Source organism: Salarias fasciatus, chromosome 11 (genome assembly GCF_902148845.1).
Source record: "Salarias fasciatus chromosome 11, fSalaFa1.1, whole genome shotgun sequence".
Taxonomy (NCBI): Eukaryota; Metazoa; Chordata; class Actinopteri; order Blenniiformes; family Blenniidae; genus Salarias; species Salarias fasciatus.
In genome coordinates this window covers 10466953-10485737 of record NC_043755.1, presented here as the reverse complement: position 1 = coordinate 10485737, position 18785 = coordinate 10466953, and the positions used below count along the sequence as shown (strand labels likewise).

At 45.7% G+C, this 18785-nt stretch overlaps 1 protein-coding gene across 1 annotated transcript; it reads right to left on the bottom strand.

The window, feature by feature from the left end:
- Positions 1 to 264: 264 nt before the first annotated feature.
- On the bottom strand, positions 265 to 18607 carry fam110d (family with sequence similarity 110 member D). The gene is made up of 2 exons (XM_030103406.1): positions 18515 to 18607; positions 265 to 4120 (listed from the first exon to the last, which is right to left on the bottom strand). The coding sequence occupies exon 2, from the start codon at positions 3424 to 3426 to the stop codon at positions 2068 to 2070; it is 1359 nt and encodes a 452-aa protein (XP_029959266.1). The 5' UTR covers positions 3427 to 4120; positions 18515 to 18607; the 3' UTR covers positions 265 to 2067.
- Positions 18608 to 18785: the final 178 nt, after the last annotated feature.

Below are 18785 nucleotides of genomic sequence, written 5' to 3'. Positions count from 1 at the left end.
CCTGATGCTGTTGTTGAGGGAGGAAGCAAAGAGCAAAGGACGAGACAGCGACGCCAACTTGTTTTCTTATTTGTGTTTATTTGGTGTGTACATCATACACGGACCTCTTTGGAATAAAAACTAAATCTCTCGTATATATCAGATTTAAAAAAAAAAAAAAAAAAAAAAAAAAAATGAAGAAGAAAATCAGAACTTATGGAGCCAGGTTGTAAACATGCAACCAAACACTTTTCATCAGGAAATTTAAAAAAAAAAAAGCCAATGTGGAAGGAGTTTCAAGAGGGTGTGGCATGCTCGTGATAAACACAGAAAGTACCATGATGGCTGCAGGTAATTACGTTAAGCTATCACATGTAGCTGTATAACATGCCCTCCAGTTCAGTAATGCTCTGCCTCGCTGGTCTGACCCCCATATATCTCGGCAGACCCCCAGTTCACATTTCAGTGGCATCCTCCAGGGCAGGCAATGGAAATGACCTTTCATGGAGATAAAGAGGGAATCACTGAAGAATGGATGAAGTGAGGTAGGATCTGAGAGAGGGGAGGGCGGCTCCAGCCTCGGCATGTTTTGATGGGGGGGGGGGAGTAGGGGAGGGTAACCGTTTCCAACCTGCCAGATGGAGAAAGTGACTCCCTACAACTTTTTGGCAGTAAAGGTCTTAGATTATGAGCTTCTTTAACTTTACAGATTAATTTATTACTGCGTTCTTGGTCAAGCCAGGAAACGTCTTCAGCGAGATTAAAACTCCTGAAGACATGCAGATTTCCTCGTAAATATCTACTGTTTTTAAAGTGAACAGTTCTGCAGCTCTTCGGCAGTGACCAGGCATGACACAGCGGCTGGGGAAATCAATAACTGTGTCACAAGTAATCATTGAGCAGTGGCCCGCTTCATGGGTTAAAGAATGAAATAAAAATGATTAAAAACAAGCGACTGGCTAGATGTACTTTCCTCTCCTCCCAGATGTTGAAGCGTCTTTAGAATCCAGCTCAGTGTTCAACATTACATGAGATGAATCTCTGGAAAGAGTCGAAGCTATATATTTATTTTCTTATTTCCTCTCTCTGTCCAGTTCAGTGCATTAATGACCCCACAGGGGTGCCTCGCATGTTTGTTCCAACGCCTGCGTTTAAGTAGTAGAAAAAAAAAAGAAAAGGCAACAGATAAACTAAACTGGGACAGATTCAAATGAGGTACTCATGGTTGGCTTCACACTCACACAGCAGATTTCCAGTTTAAAAATAAACATTAGCTTAGTGGTTTTCCGTTTTAAATTAGTCATTAAGGGGGAAGTGTTGATATCCAGGACACGAAACTGTCTACTGTGTCAAACAAACATACACATATGTGCCATGAAGGGGGGAGGAGTCCCAGAGGCCTGATTTCAAATCAGTTCAAATCCGGTTCTGTCATTAAATGAAAAGCAACAAAAGTCAAGGACGACGTGTCCACGCATACACACAGCAAGCAAATCGCTTTACCCAGAGGAACAGCTCCATTCACCAGCACCGTCAGTCTTTACTCACACAATACTTCCATGGTATATATAAATACAATGTCATATTTGGACAGAAAAAATAATAACAGTTCTTCTTTAAATCAAAGAAACAGTATCTTTGGAGTTAAGGGACTAAAGACAACCGTGTGCCATGAGATGGTAACTGAACATGCAGATATTAGTAAGAAAAACAAAGCAGAATATCACCTGATGCTGGCACTCATCTGAAATTTATAGTCACATTTTAAAGGCAGCTTTGTCCCACAAAGCTCAGCTGCTTTGAGTTGCTGCTTTTAGCCCAAGGCTTAAAAATAGAACCAAACTCTATTGTTTTCCTCTGTGCTGCAATGCAGGATTTCATCTCCAAGAGTGGGTGTTGCTTTTTTAAACATCAAGTGAAATTTGACATCCAGTAAGTAATTTTCGGACAGAGTGTAACCGTCTGCGTGACTTGACGCCACGCTGTCTGAGTTCTCCTGGTAAAACATGCATCAGGAGAGACAAACTCATAGAAATCAACACCTTCAGGTTATTGACACATCATGGCACACAGATTCTCATCCCTGCATTACACGGTTGACTCTTTGGGTCCTTCTCGAGCAGCGTTCTTGCACCCATAAAGCCACTTGATCACACGGGCGTTTCTCTCAATGATTGACACTCCAGTGGGGAGCTGCTCTGTCAGCTCCTCCTGGAACAGTCCGTCTCCTGAGTGGCGAGAGAACTCGCTGGGCTCCGAGCCGCCGCAACCGTCCCCACCGACGCTGCGGAGCGCCAAGGAGAGTGTGTCTATAGAGCTGGCGCCTGAGAGGAAATTATCTCTGCCCAGACGCTCTATCATGTCCATGTCCAGGCCACAGAAATCGAAGAAGTGCTCCTGCTCCGACAGAGCCACGGAGCAGCGAAGCCGCAAGTCTGATTTGGACCGCTGTAACTGCCCGGGCTGCCTTCTGGGCGCCGGGGGAGATGCCCGCTTCCACGGATCATTCTCATCATCGTGGTCACTCGAGTGGGCATCCTCGGTAACACCGTTGGTAATTCCATCACTGGTAGGATTTGTGAGACCATTCTTAGTTTCTGGGAGCTTGCAGCTGAATCCAGGGCTGGGGACAGATTCTGGGCTACGCTCTTGGTCGGTTTTACTCGACCTCCGGCTTCCTGCTCCACCGTCTGTAATGTCTTTGTCATTGGTCCAAGACATGCGTGACTCGCCATCCCGTGATGGTGCTTTCTCCTCTCCGATCACCATCTTCTGGATTCTGCCCTCACCTCCGCCGCTCTTCTCCCTCATAGAACCTTGGAAGAGGCGTCGAACAAAACTGTACCCCTTCAATTCCAGATTATTATTCTCTCCCACCGTTGCACCATTAGGGCTTTTGCACTCCTTCTTCTGCCGGTAGATGAGGAGGGAGTCGGGCCTCAGCATGCGTTTGCCCGTACTCCTTCTGAGCACAGGAGCGCTGTGTGGTGCTACCAAGGTGTTAATCCCGGGTGCTCTTGGGCTGGGGGGCATCACTTTACTCACATTGCTCCTGTTATGTGCCTCCACGTCAACAGAAGTCCGTCGGTTCTCCTTTCTCGAGTCGTCGTTCTCGTTCTCGTCCCGCGAAGTGAAGGAGTCAGACAGGGTGGAGAAGGGTGTGTTGGACGATCGACGTGGGGGAAGATGAGGCGTTAAGCTGCCAGCAATGGCGATTGTTCTCCGGGGAGGAGGCGGCGGGGTGGCACAGGGCACCAGCACAGGCTCCTGCTTGGTGTTAATCACCTGCTGGCTCTTGACATATTTGGCTTTGTCTGCTTCGAGTCTCTCCACAGCGCTGATGGAGCGGCCCTGGCCTCCACCGTCGATCTGCCTCCGGAGGTAATCCGGACCCTTGTTGAGGAGCCTCAGAGGAGAGGGGGATCCAATTGGTGTTAGGGGCTTCATGGTACTTCACCAAGCTGGGAAAGACATCAAAAACCTGTTGAACTGCCAAACTGATTCTGGTGAAATTTAAACCTAACTTAAGTGTTTACTCAATTTTCAGGAGTTGTGGCAGTTCTCATTCCTGTTCTCGCTTCTTTAAAATCCTTCCCTATGGGTGACGGACAAGTAGCAATTCAAAGAGCCACAAGGTCCAAGTTTGCTATAAGGTTTTCTATAGATAGTTTTCAGTGTCTTTGTTGGGCGATGTTAAAACCCAGATAAATTGATATCTATATCCTGTATTTACAGAGGCATTTGGATCGGCAGGCAGAGGACAGGGAAGTCCTTTTTTTGTCAGCCAAGAGCACTCCCAAATGAGACGCTCCCTGCCCACAGTGCAACAAAAATAGCAGGACGGGTGCACTTTGAAAGGGTTACTTCTTCCTCCCCCACTTTTCCGTCTCTTTTTCTGTCTCCCAACAACACCCTTCACTGTTGATCTTTTTGGTGACGCCTGCCGGGAGAAATGACATACAATGGCCTGGAGTATTTGCTCTGTGCAGGTTTTCCAGGAGACTCCAGGTCAAGACTTTTGTTTGGCGCCCGTCGTGGCTGAGTTGACCTGAGGGTGGCCGGCACCAAGGCACTTTGCCCGCTGATGGACAGATGGAGGAGAAGCAGGTTATCTCCTTGTCCTCGCCTCACCTGTGAGGACCTATGGGAGACAAAGGGACAAAGAGAGGTTTTAGTTTGAGGTGTCGCTCTCCAGGGCAGACGGCGAAGACCAGATGGCACGAAGAGCAGGGGGTCCTTGAAGATCAGCTCAGCTTGTGCTTATTTAAAGCTGTAGGGAGTTACATGTACAGTGTAAAACAGGCAGTAATGCAATGCTGACATGTACAAGTATACAAATACCCCTTCTTTTAAACATACATGACAGTTCAAGTCAAGACTGGCTGAGGGAAGGTTTGAGGCAGATGACCAGACTCTACCTCTTCCCCAATATCATTTAGTGACAACAGAGGTGTTCAGTGAAAATTAACAAACAATTTTATAGATTTGATTTAAATTTAGACAGAGGTGTGACCAAAAAATTGTTTTCTGTTGAACATATAGTACCCCTTTAAAGTTTCAAACAAGCGTCTACCATGAAACCAGGCATTCTGTTGGAAATTAAACCCACCAAACTGCTTCTTGAATGAAGCGATACACTTTCATGGCAGTCGTGACACAGCTTTGTAAAAACAAGCCACTACAAAAAATAAATGAGGCTTTAAACCAAACACAGGATGACGGCATGCTTTATTACGCAATATTCCATATTTATGGTGTTCTGTGTAAAGACCATGTTTAATATCGTTTACGTTTTTAATGGTTTGTGAGCATTTGAAGAGACAAACGAGTGGGAGGAGAGGACACGTGCCTGTAACAGGCTGGGCTCTACCCAGAACATATTTATAGCTGGAAAACATCCCAGCACAGTTATCATGTGTCTGCATATGCATGCATGGAAGTGTGTATGTGCAAGCGGTCATGGGTATTTATGTATCTGCTCCAGTTTTACCCCTGAGCCCATCAGTGTGTATGTGCGTATGTCGGCACAAGGCAATAAGTAGCTGTCCTGTAAATAAAGGAGGGTTGAACACACAGTCAAGCAGCAGATTTTTGAACTGTTCTGCAGCTTTTTCATAAGTGCAAAGAAGTTTTAGAATTTTTAGAGTTGTTACACCCAGAGATGCACATAGTGTTTGTTTCCTATCGCACGCCAATATATATTAAATGTCTGTCTGGAGAGATGAATGCTCCTCGTGCAGCGGAGACAGCAGGAGTTTGCCGTATCGCCTGTGCTTATTGTTCCCTCAGGTCTGCTTCCAGTGGTATCAGGTGCTATTTTAGCTTTTCCTTCACAAGAGGTAAAACAATGAACAAACAGGAAAAGGATCCATATTTCACCGGTCAGAGTGAACCGCTTGACACCACCGATTGTGGCAAACACATGCGAACACTTACACCCACAACTGCACTCCTGCCACCTTATTGGCCTACTTAAGAACCGAAAACGCCTGGAGATTTCAAGTCAACAAAAGAACACGACCGTATGTAACAGCACTCAAATTGGGATGAAGCAAGCTAAAGAGACTGCAGCAGTTTCGTAATGATCGTTGTCTCAGAAGTGCATTATTATTTTTCTGATACTGAAAAAAAAAAAAAAAAACCCTTGGGAAAGATGATTTTACCCGGTCCATTGCTCCATACAGATAATTATAATAGAGTCCTCAAACATCAAGGAGTGGCAGAGTAGCAGATTACATCGCAAAATTGCTGAGTGCCACTGCAAAGCTTCAGACAAAGTTTATCTAAATCCAAACACATCTGTGGAGCAGCAAATTACAAGCTGTTAGGGAGCCGAAATTGCTGTATAATGGAACATCATTTGAGCTGAATTATCACGAATCATATGAGAAAATTCGAGTATATCTCTAAAATTGCACATTTGTCATCTTTTTTTTTTTTTTTTTCGTAGGCCATTATGTGGGCACTTTTAAGGAAGATGGAACTAATGTATGGCAGTTTAAAATCCAAAATACAGAAATAAATAAGAGATTTTGCAGCACTAACCTGCTCTCTAAAAAATGGTTCTCACTCTGGATTTGGAAACATTGCTCCATTACAATTGACTTTACTCACAACTGTGAGGTTATTTTTTGACCCTTAAGAAGGTGAGCTAACATTTCTCTGCACTTTCTACTTCCTTCAGCCTCCACACCCCTCACAGAGTCTGTTAAATGGCGTGCAGCTATAAATTACCTGAAGTGTGAGGGGGGGGCAGCAACATACTGGTTGGTTTTTTGGTTTTTCCAGATGTTGAAGCTCGGGAAAGTCAGCCTTTGTTTAGGTTGAGATCCGGGAAAAATATCTCACAACAGGTGTGAAAGTACAAAAAAAAAAAAAAAGAGAGAGGGCGATGGGTTGGAGGGGGCATGAAACAAGAAAAATGGGTAGAAAATGAGGAAGAAGTAGGAATGAGGTTATGCTGTGTGGCTGCTGCGGTTCTTGGTATGAGACATCTTTCTTCCGGGGCAATCTGTTCTCCGTCTGCCTTCCACAATGAAAAGTGTCACGCTAATGCTATTGAAGCGTTAAAGGAGATTATCGCCACGGGAGCCTAAACAAAGTCATTAATGCTGAGGTTCATGCGAGGGGGGGCGGGGGGGGGGGGTCAAGGATGAAAGAAAATATAACATAAAGAATATGAGAGGCCATATCCAACGATAAAGGAGCTGATAAATCCTCGCGGTGTCAGCGGTCACAACCTTGAGAGCCACTTCAGTATGGGCGATATGTTCAACGCATTTCTTTTGGCTCTGCTTGTAATGGCAGCGTGCTTTCAGTGGATCTGAAGCGAGGTTCCTGAGGGAAACCAGCCACTTTGATTTCATAGGTTATCTCTTGCTCCGAGTGCTATCTTGGAGATCACGTGGCGGAGTCTGAGTCACGGTGTGGGTTGTCGGTTCGTTTGAGCCCAAACCTCCTTGTGGAAAAAAAAAAACGGTGCTAAATTTACACAGTTGCTGATATAAATATGGTGAGACTCCAGAACATAAATGAACAATGTTGTTTGAGGCAGTTAGATTTATGTGTTCACTTGTGGTGGTCAGTGTTCATAAAACTGAACATATTGAAACACGGCTGACAAATATGCGATTCCTTAAATGCATCTTACTGATGTTGCAGGAAGAACGACCAAAGGTTTCATCTTTACATAATGGTCATATTTTGAGGCCTCTACATACATAATTAGATTCTAATAAATGATTAAAAGGCTTTTTTTTTTTTTAAATCCCAATAAATATTTTACTGGGAACAGAAAAGGATAAACTCATCTTTTAGCATTCAAAATACTCTTTTTTAAAGGAAAATCATCTGGTTTTGGGATTCACAAGGTTTTCACGTGTTTACGCATGAAAACAACAGCATCAGTTAACACAAAAAGAGCAGAAATACAAAGATACACAGATCGTAACTATTATATTTCTATATTTATCTTGTGTATTTTGGGTCAGGTATCATATTTAAAGGTGAAATAAGTACTTGGAGTCCATTTTTACTGATTTCTAATGGATTAAACAGTCCAGAGGAGTTACTACTGAGTTACCCATCAGGTGTCATGTAAGGTCGATAAGTATCAAAACAACTGCATGTAGATTAATTGTAGATATCTTATTTTCACGAATAAATATGGTTATTTATGGAACAACTGGAAGACTTACATAATTCCTCACCATGCTGTCCTGACGTTATAGCCTGCCAACCACAGCACACATCCCCACGTCGGCTTGTGAGTTTGTCCTTTAGCTTTATCAAGTCACTACAGATGTTTTAAAATGCTGGGAACACCGGCGAGGAGGAAATGTGCACGGTGATGCATGCACGGAGCGAAACAGTGAGTCGGCCGGTGATTCGCAGGAGAACAATAGCCGCTATTAGTTCCACTGACCGTAATGAGCCAAATTAGGACCCGGCACCTTCCCCTGTGATCTCAGAGCTCGTGAAAAGCGTGAGACGGCCTCAGAGTTTCTCTGGTGTTCCTCCACCTCCTTTGTCTCACGCTGTAGGTTGTCATTAACCTCCAAACCCCTGCCTTCGTTTCTCGTCTGCACGCCGAACGCCGCCCCACCTTCTTCTCCGTAACGCCTGTGTTCCCACTCTTCATCCCTCCGCCTCTCCTGGACTTGCTACAGGGCCTCTGTACCCTTTCATTTCCCTTCCAACTCCCATCTCTCTCTTCCTGTACGCACGCACTCCTCCTCTCTGTATCTCTGCATCTCCCTCCTTCTCCCGCTCTGTTTGCTGTTCCTGACACAGTCTGCATGCAGTCTTCAAAAGCTTTTGTCCAGCTTGGTCAACATGTATGCATTTCTTTTTCTTGTTCTTGTGCTTGCAGCTTTATGAATATTGATTTTCTGCAGCAGCCATACATAGCAAAACTCTTCATTGTCACGCTTTCCTTTTTTTTTCTCCAACAGATTTAAAGTTGTCCAGATTCTCCATGCTTTGCAATCTCTTCTGTGCAACTCAACATGTCAAAAATAGACCTAGAAGTGCATCTTTAGCGGCGCGGCGTGCCAACTGGCTTCTCGCGCACGTCTAAAAATGCACATCTGGTGAAGCGCAAGCATGAAAACGAGCGGCCACCCTCAACTTCAAGAGCTGGAACACGACACGGCCGGAACTGGTGGAAATCAGGCGTAAAAGTCAAGAGGTTGCACAGTAAATCTTAACACCCACAGTGTGATAAACAGACCAGAGCAGAGGAGGAGGAGAGAGAACAGCTCTGTTTGGAAGAGGAGTTTATTTGAGAAGTGATATTCTACATTTTAATAAGAATCACAGGGGGAGAATTTGAGGTCAAAAGTTTCAGCGGTTAATATTCTCGCCTCACAGCGACCATGCTTCAAGTTCAAATACTGGCTGGGCCTTTCTGTGTGGAGTTTGCATGTTCTCCATGTGTGTCTGTAGGTTTCCTCTGGGTACTCCAGTTTCCTCCCACGGTCCAAAAACATGCATGTGAGGTTAATCAGTGACCCCAAATTGCCCCCTAAGTGTGAATGCGCGCGTGTGTGTGTGTGTGTGTGTGTGTGTGTGTGTGTGTGTGTGTGTGTGTGTGTGTGTGTGTGTGTTCTCGTATTTCTATCCTTGTTGGGGCCAAATGTCCCCACAAGGATAGCAAAACGTGGAACGACGTGCCTTGTGGGGACCTTTTTCCGGTCCTAAGTAGGAGAAACAGTGTTTTCTTGACCATGTTGTTGTTACTGAAAAAAGTAAAAGTGCAAAAACATTTCTTTAGGGTTAGGCTTTGTTGTGGTGTGGGTTAGGGTTAGGGTAAGGGTCAGGGTTAGGGGCTAGACATGAATGGGAGTCAATGGACGGTCCCCACAAGGATAGAAATACAAGACTGAGCGTGTGTGTGTGTGTGTGTGTGTGTGTGTGTGTGTGTGTGTGTGTGTGTGTGTGTGTGTGTGTGTGTGTGTGTGTGTGTGTGTTTTCCCTGTGATGGACTGGCGACCTGTCTAGGGTGTATCCTGCTCTCTCCCATGCTGAGCAGGATGAAGAGAAGACGTGGAAAATGGACAGATGCGAGTTTTTGTAAATAAACTATTACACAGCTTGTTTGGAGCGTCTTTTCCTATTTTGCGCAACTGATCGTTTTTTTATATACAAGGAAGTCCCACAGAGATTAAGGTGAAAATTAATACACCCGATCGAGAAAAGAAACAACAAAATATGTAAACCAGTACAGCAAAAACACAGAATGAAAGAAAAGAGAGGAACCTGTAGAAGCATGTGTTTCTGGAGTGTTTCCTGAGACTTACAGTTCAAAGCCAGTGAGCTCTCTGGTCAGTACTTCACCATGTAAGGCGAACATAGTAGACATGCTTTACATCTCTGTTCTTTAATAAAACTCCGATGTCTGCGTCTCCTCTCCCATCCTTTACTCCTTCCTGCCTGTATTTGCTGCGGAGTGGATGGCCCAGCCTGGAGGGAAGGCTTAACCGGGCGCCCCCATGCAGCTAAAGAGGAACCAGATGTTCCGCGTTGTGCCTCAGACGCTCGGACAGCTCTGACAGCGACATGTCATGTTAACGGGACCGAGGAGCTTTTCTTTTTTTAATCAGTACAGCTTTGTTCGTGCCTCCTGGATTTCGAGAGACGTCGACAAGAAAACAGGTCACATTTTGCTGTAGCGCTTCTTATCAATTATTCGGTAAAAGAAGTTTTCGGGAGAGGATGGAGCTCGGCACAGAAAAACCCAGGAAGCGAGTGTTTGCTTTAGGAGGGCCGGCAGAAGAACAGCTTCATCAAAGCCTGCTGGGCGTTCCCAAATAAAAGCAGTTGACCTCGGATTATGAGGTTAAAGGGAGTTTCATCGTGAATTATGCATTCAGCGAGGTAAACATTAGATAAGAGGTTTATAATTCATGAGGAACACCTTTGATGCTCACGCAGGTTATTTAGCAGAGCTACCTGTCAAATCCATGCTGGGACAGATGAGAGGCATCTGGTTGTCGACCAAATGGTCATCTGCAGTGTTTTTCTCTTTCTGTCTCTGTCTGCATTTCTCGCTTTCTTTATTCCGACATCTGGCGCGACTATTAAGCGCAATGCAGGCTAACAATCGTCGCTAATGGACTGAGACGCCCGGATGTTCAAACGTTAACCAGAGCTCATTCACGGCGATCTTTATGTCACCGCGAAGCATCTGCACGCACCGATTCACTACAGTGTAAACAAAAAGCATCTGCCGCTAATGAGCCGCGATTTGTGACTTTGTCATTAAGCGGCAGCGCCGAGGAACACCTCGAGAAGTCTGCCGCGGAGCAGGACAAAGAAGAAGAGGTGTCTTCTTCTTTTCCTCAGACAAAAGGGACTTACTGGCCTTTCTTTGCATTATTAATGGGCGACAACAATGGTCCTGATCTCGGGTTTACGGATGACTGTTGACCCGGCTGCTCTGCCTCGTTAGTCAAGGGAGGAAAAAAGGACAAATAACAACATGGGGACAAGGACATGTAAGACATGGAGACACGTGATACATCAGCTACTGTCCCTCTTCAAAAAAAACACAAGGCCTTTTTCCAGTTATAAATTGTACCACTACTGTGAGGTCTTCAGCTCCATTAACCACTTGATCTACGGTCGGACGCTACCGAGCGCCTTTCTCTGCATCCATGTGGAGCAGCAGGAAGCCACCTGGGACGACTTAAGGGACTCGCAGCCTGAATGGACCTCCTCCCAAACCGTAAAATGGACAAGATGGGCTCCTAACTCACTGCTGCAGCTCCTTTGTCATTGAAAGCGAGTGATCTGGGCGACAGCTGAGCACTTGTGCTAAACACTACAGACTTTGACGGGGAGGCGGTCATTATTTCCTCAAGCACGTTTGAATCAATTAAAAGACCAAGGTCATCAAGCACCCTGGAATCACAATGGCCTGTAATTGTAATGGTTATTAAGGCCCTGTTTACACAGCAGGATTTTCAAGTGGAGACGGTAAATGTTAGCGGTATGATGGCTGTTGGTTGGCACGACAATGGTACTCGTCTCTGAAAATCATTTTTAACAAAGCATGTTGCCTTCCTGCAAAAGATTTAATTCAGCAAATGGTAAAAAGAATGATCAAAATAAGGTTACAGTAACTGCGTTGCCTTGTAAAGTGGACCAACTCTGGTCCCACTGCAGTCACGAGGCTGTAAATGAGGCGTTATCAATGCTACCGTGATAACGTGTTCACGTTTATGCTTCTATTTTCCAACAAACTGGGTACGTCGTGTTTCCAGGGAAAAGAGAGCTGTCGATCAAACAGCTCTGACCTATAAAGCTCAATGAGTCTCTGTTTGCTTTTCCGACTCCAGCAAAAACAGCCTCCTTGTTCAAAACCGATCAAAACAAATCCAACCAATATTTGACCAAGTCTCCCTTCAATTCCTGGACAAAGATAGAACATAAAAGTCCAAGTTTGATGTGAATGACCTTTGATCCCTCCACCAGGTGCCGTGTGTGGAAACCTAATAATCCACGCTGTAACTGAGACACCTGAATCCGCCTCTATGTGCAGGAATGTTTAAGCCCCATACATCGCTGCCGATGAGTGAAAGTTTGACAGAACGTACAGTGCGTAATTACAATGAGAAAAGCATCCTTTGATCCTGCTGAGAAAATTGGATGGAAAATCCATAATCAAAGCCCAAACATTAGGTTATTACTTTCAAATTATTATAATATTGTTTGTATGTGTTATTGAGAAAATACCACATAAGACTTTGTAACACTGTTAATATAGGCTGTAATATAGCAACCAATGTTGTTTGCAAGCTTGCACACCAAAGTGAGCAGATCTTGGCAACGTCAGGCACACATCCCGGCTCTGGACAGCAGCGTTCCATAAATTATGACCGTCGCTGCCGCTCGCTTCACTTGCCAGCCTGGTTTATGTGACCGGCGTCACAAGCCACAGTGACCGACCACGCAGCGCAGCCGTCGGCTGGGAATGCACTGTGCAACAACACGGACCGCCCACCTCCCCCGAGAGGAGGAAAAAGCTCGTCCCCAGGCTGTTTAGACAGCGCCGTAACAGTGCAGAGGCATAAATCTGGGCACATCCCTCAATCTTCCAGAGTGTTAAATTATGAAAGGTCTGTTCTCACACTGCGAACCCTCATTAAGCTCTCGGCTGGTGCAAACTCTGTGAGAGACAGCCCTGCCTGGCACGCCGCCAGATGTTTCACCAAGTCGGCACATTTTTTTAACTCTGCCAGCCATATGTCAGCCCCGACAAAGTGATAAAAGATGCCTCAATGGATGGTCGCTGGTTGACTTGCAAAGAGCAGCCGAAGTGTCAAAACATGGAGAGCGGCGTTAAATTAAACACCTGCCTACCTGCCTTTGAGTTCACTAAAATGCTTCATAGACCATAACAGGGAATGAAAGAAAAACTACCTGAAGTATAAAGACAAGATGCATATCTAGGAAGTAGCAGTGCTGCTAACACCATATCTGGCGTTAGCAGTAAAAGGTTAACACCATCTTGTGAGCACTTGTGGATGTTTGGGGTTGGTTGAGGCTTAAAGCCGCTCCAGCTGTGCCGTGTCCCCAAACACTGGGTCGTCTGTGAGTCCAAATGCCAAACCCCACCCCGCCCCTCACCTCGCGCTACGACACACTCTCCGCTACTTTAAATGTGTCAGCATTGATTTGCTAACTGCACAGCGGGACAACGCTTCAGCAAAGTTCAAAGAGCAATACTCCTAAAGAAATAAAATTAGGATCCTAATAGTTGCATTTTAGTGTTTTTAGCATGTTTTTGACAGCTAGCTACATTTACAAACCAATAATAATTTTATTTTACATTATATTGTATTTGTTTATACTTGCAGAATTAAATAATTAAACTTTTTTCAATTAATTATTTAACACTTCCAAGTAAAAAAATAAATACATAAAACTAATCTGCCATAGACATTTGATTGAATCAAGTTGACATGGGCACACCAACTCATGACTATGCAAATGGAGCAACTACTAAATTCTGATTGGCTACACAAAACAGCTAAGGGGGGATTTCAAAACTGTTATATGAGGATCAAAAATATCAATCAGAAAATATCTATGCATGATCTTTTCATCATATTAAAAGAAATGATCTTGATAAATTCTTCAAGGATAATTAAACTGGGTCAAACAACAGAGGATTTTCCCACTAGGTTTTGGTGAAAGCTGAGAAATACACAAGCTTCAAACACAAATAAGTCATTCTGATGTTTCTCTCTTTCAGCAGTAATAACAACCGTGAGATATGTCAACAGAACAGAATAAATGACTGCTGTAAATGTGGTGTGAAGATCGTTTGTCCCTCTTGAACATCGGATTATTAGATGGAGCAGTTCATCACTGGCATTCTGCTGGACTTCAGGACGACGCTTGGCTTTAATTCAGGCGTGTACACGAATGACAATAGATAAGACTTCAGCCCTTTAGCTTCCACTGGAGAAGAATCACTTATTCAGTTGAGCACTTCAAAATAAAACCTCCAAAAAACCTCCAAGCTCAAATAAAAGAATCCACCACAACCTTCTCAACAAAGACTCCAAACCGAGCCTCTCTGCCTCTCCTCGCTGCCATCTACGCTTAGCTGTTAACCTCTGCTGAACCTGGCAGCTGTCTTCTCTCATTACCGATCACCGGGCCAGCTTCTTCGCCAGCAGCCCCCCCGAGTGCCACAGAGAGAGAGAGACCCCTCGGCTCGTCCCTCTCCTCCTCCTCCTCTCTCCTGTCAGAATCAGACAACATCTGGGGGAGTCCGCCGAGCCGCCGTTTGCGCTCCCCTCCTGCGTCCGAGGGAATGTCCGGGCCTGTGTCGTCCCTCGCACGGCCGAGCGGACACAGCAGCGCGGCGCGGCTGAGCGTGATGGGATGTGGCAGAGGTGGAGAGGCGCCCGCTCACACCGTGAACAATTACCGGGATGTGAGAGCGACGGGGAGAAGGGCCGCTCTCACAGCTGTCACCCGCACACGGGGGACCGTCAGGAGATGGAGATCTGTCAGATCATGTTTCATGACTTTGTTGCTCACGATGAATAATGAATCGAGTTATGAGCCCGTGGAGATGAGGGTGATGTAAGAGCAGAAACGGGCCTCGGGTCTGAAGGAATCAAAATGCTGATAGTGAGAACGATTCCGTTAGTTTTGTTTCCACGGTTAGATAAAAACTTTTGGAGCAAATTTACATTTTATGGAAAATAATCAAGCTGTGCAAATCTTCCAACAAAGCATAAGTATAGAGAATGTTTCAACCCATCCAGCCTCGAGTCCAGAGCTGATTCTACCTGATGATGGTCAGGATGCAAACTGAACAGGCCACCAGTCCATCACAGAGATAAACCTCAGTGTTTGAACCGAGGAAACCAGAATATGTGAGAAAATTCATTTAAACTCCACACAGGAAGTTCCCCAAGCTCGATTCTCACTCTGAGGTGACAGTGCCAACCACGACACTACCGAGCAGCATTCAGCCTCGTTCGCTTTGCAAAACACTCACCGGATTGATGGATCACTAAATATGATTCCACACTCTGTTGTTTACAAAATGACTAAAATACCAGCTGTGCTCACAAATAGCAGGTTCTGCCTCTCCTGCCTGCAGCTCTCTGAAAGTTAGTATTACTAGATCACAGCGTGAGTGTGTGTGTGTGAGTGTGTACTATATGTTAGATGTAACAGAAGCAGAATTTTTTAAATCCTCTTAAATTAGTTTTTCCATCAAATAGACATTTCTTATGTCGTTTGCTTATGTTTTGCATTAGAACTTGTGTTTCGGTAGTGGCGCACAACTGAAGATGTTTACGTGACGATCTTTTAACAAAGATTTTTGTGCTCCAAAATCCAAAAGAAATCTTCCCAAAAAAGGTCAGTGGGAAAAGTTCCACATATTTTGTTTTTTTCTTTTTTGCACAATGTCCCAAACAAGGCGACAAGTAGCAATAAAGCTAAATTATAACCCCGACGGTTTATGTGTGAGTGTTTGAAGTCTCGCACTGCCGGGAACGTCAAACGTCTCAAACCAGCTGCTGTGTAACAACACAGACACTCATTTAACTCCAGGCTGGGGGGGGGCGGGGATGCCGGGGGGGCCGGGGGGGCTGGAGAGGATGATGTCATTAACAGGGTACATTTTCCCCTCTAATTAGAAACTCAAGCTTCCCGCCATAACTTGGGGGCCTGGGGGGGTCTCTGCATGCAACAAAAAGGAGATTAAACAAAACAAACGTTTGACAATGTCTCTAAAAAGCAGCAGAGTTTTCAAGGCAGTGCTCTGCGGGAAGCATTGAACCCTCTATGGTGATAAGAAACACATGAGTGGCCCATAGCGAGCTGGAACCACAGAAATATCCTGCGGGTTCTGCTTGTTCTCCACAGTCAGGACCAATGTGGCTCAAACCAATCAAATCATACACTTGTGAAGCCACAATAAATTGCAAAAGCTACAGGAACAATAGGAGGAATTGCAAAGTGAGAGCGACTCCTTGGATATTATTTCGTAATACACTGAACTCAGACATGTGTAAGAGCATGCAGACGTCACTGAGATGAGATGGTTCTGGTGAGTTGAGAGTCTCAATATGCATGACTCAGCGTGCATCCAAAATCATAAAACTGACATGATTCGACAAGCTTTCTCATTGGCTGCACCGTGATCGGTAATATCGCCGCTGAAGCTGTCTGCTGCGCACAACGCCACAGACCCACATTTCATTTCATTTAGTCACGTTAATGATGTCAGGGCTCCTGTCAACGCCCCAGACGGAGGCAGCGGCGAGCAGCTCCGTGGCCCCCGAGGCCCTCCGCTCTGTAACCGGAGGAAGTATTCCTGCCTGGTCCACCGGGATCAGCATCAAACGCAAATGCAGCTGCATTACTGCTGAAAAAACCAAAACCAGCGCAGGATTCTGACTATATTCACAACTTATCCGCAGTATAAGAGAGATGTTTATATCCCGCCGCTCAAATGTGTCGCTAAATATGAGGGATCGGTGCGAGCTGTGAGTGTTTGTGAGTTGTGACTCACTGTAGCTTTCAGGCATCGATTCAAACACCAGCCAGGTGAGGGTTGGTTAGGGAGAAGCGGGGCTAAATCTACCTTTTAAGATTCATTATAAAGGATTTAACGCTCTTTCGACAAGAGGATCGGTGGCAATTCCTCCAGAAGACCAGCGGAAAACATTTCTCATTTGTGCCATGGAGTCTTTAAAGTAATCAGAAAACTGATCCACCAAGCAAAGTCTTTGGATTTCTCTGAAATGATTGTTTAATTAATTTGCCTTCCTTGTGTTTCATGCAGAGACCTGGAAGCTCATCCCCGCCCGCCTCTGGAAACTAAAACAGCGCCGCTGCCAGGTTGCGAGCCGCGTCAGAAAGCGTGACCTAAACCTCCCGGTGCCGCTCGCAGGGCCGAGGCGGCACGCGCTCACCTACGGATCTGAGGACGGATGTGTTTACAAGACATGTGTGGTCTGTTTAGTCTGACCGCTGGGTTGTTTACGCTGCTCGCCCCACGCTGATCGACTGAAAGAGGTGGAGAGGTGGAGCAGGGAGGGTGGAGGCGGGTCAAGGTAGGGCTGACCCCCAGGGTACACACCGGTCTGCTTGGAGAGGACCATCCCTTTAATTTAGAGTGAGGGGATTACATAAGGACCCTTCACAAATCAGCTCTGTTTCATTAAGTGTGTTTGATTTAATTAAGTATCACTTTGTCTTGCAGGATGTGAATAGACGGGGGATAATAGTTTCATAACGATTATATAATTAAAAGGATTGAAAGTAGCATTTTGAGCCATTGCAGTCGATTTCATCCAGATAAATTCATCACGAGGGGCTGGAGCGATCAGAGCTCGCAATGAAGGAAAGTCTGAATGAGCCACTGGACAGTTTACCAATCACACACACTCACATGTCAGTTTAGAGAAACCAGTTCATACCGTCGTCACGTCTTATGATTAAGAGAGAAATCAGAAATCCAATCATTTCTCATTAGGGGGTAAAATGGTAAACTCATTTTCTTTTCCAGCTCCTGTCATGGGAGTCTGGAGCCAATCTGAGATGATTATCTGCAAAAGCAGAGCACACCTAGAACAGGTCGTCAGGACAAAACACACACTCAATACACACCTAGAAACAATGTCAGGTAAAAAAACCCAAATCTGCTCAAGGAGAGTATGCAAAGACTTCAGGGATCTTCTGTGTGAACCACTACAGTGTAGCCCTCCCTTTCCCATAAATTAGAGTTACAATGGTGTAAACTTGCTGCTGCGGGTCAAGTGTGTTTGCTTTAATCAGAGTGTGAGTGTGTGTGTCTCTCTCACAGCTATCATCCAGTGGGCTTCAAGGTTGAGGTCCACATATAGGTTCACATGGCAGATCACACACTGATGCACTTGTCAGCTTCTTCCCCAAAAAAAACAAACAAAACAAAGCCAGTTTTCGTGCTGTGTTGTGTATAAACTGTTCAGCTAAATGCAGCCAGACATTTATCACACACGCTGCCAGCCAGAATTTGCCTTGTAGGGCTCCGGCCATAAACACTTCATAAAGAGCTCAGACTGACTCCTCAGAGAGCTGCGGTCCTGCTGTAGTAAACACTCACAGTACAAACACTTTAACCAGTTTATAGATCAACCTTTCTCATTCTAACACGACATAACTTGAGATAAAAAAAAAAAAAAAAAATCGTTCTACATCAGGGAACTTGTTCATGAGCAGACTGGAAACTTATCGGTTATTTGTTGAGGTCGCTCATATCAGCCCCGGTGTTTGCACAGGGGGGGTCGTTGACGCGTGATTTATCTGCCCTCGATCCCCCCCCGTCCGTCCCTTTCGCCCCGTATCGTAAACACAGGAAAACGATGATGCCACATTCTGAGAGCGGAGCGCAGAGAAGCGTAAAGATTCAGAGGGATCGCCAAAACTTCACGATCCAACTCTCCCTCATCAAACCCCTTTACAGACATCTCCGGAGTTTAGATTTCTACAGATGACCTGCAGGCTGCGTGCTCACCTGTCCGTGCGTCGGTGTATCCGCTCTGAGCTCCAGTGAGAGGCGGCGGAGGTCCGGGCTGCGCTCTGCGCTCTGCGCTCCGCGCGGTCTGCTGGCGCACTGACGGAGCGGCGCGCGGCAGCGCCACGAGACAGGGAGACCCGACCCCCCCTCAGCGGGGGGGCGGGGGGCTGAGCCAGGCAGGGAAAGGCGGGGGAGGGGGGGGGAGGGGTCAGGTATTACACGGTGTAAAGTGACTCCGAGGTCCCGGGGAGAGCAGGAGGCGGTGGAG

Coding starts and splice junctions, on each gene's coding strand:
- fam110d (XM_030103406.1), bottom strand. CDS start 3,426: ATGAAGCCCCTAACACCAATTGGATCCCCCTCTCCTCTGAGGCTCCTC.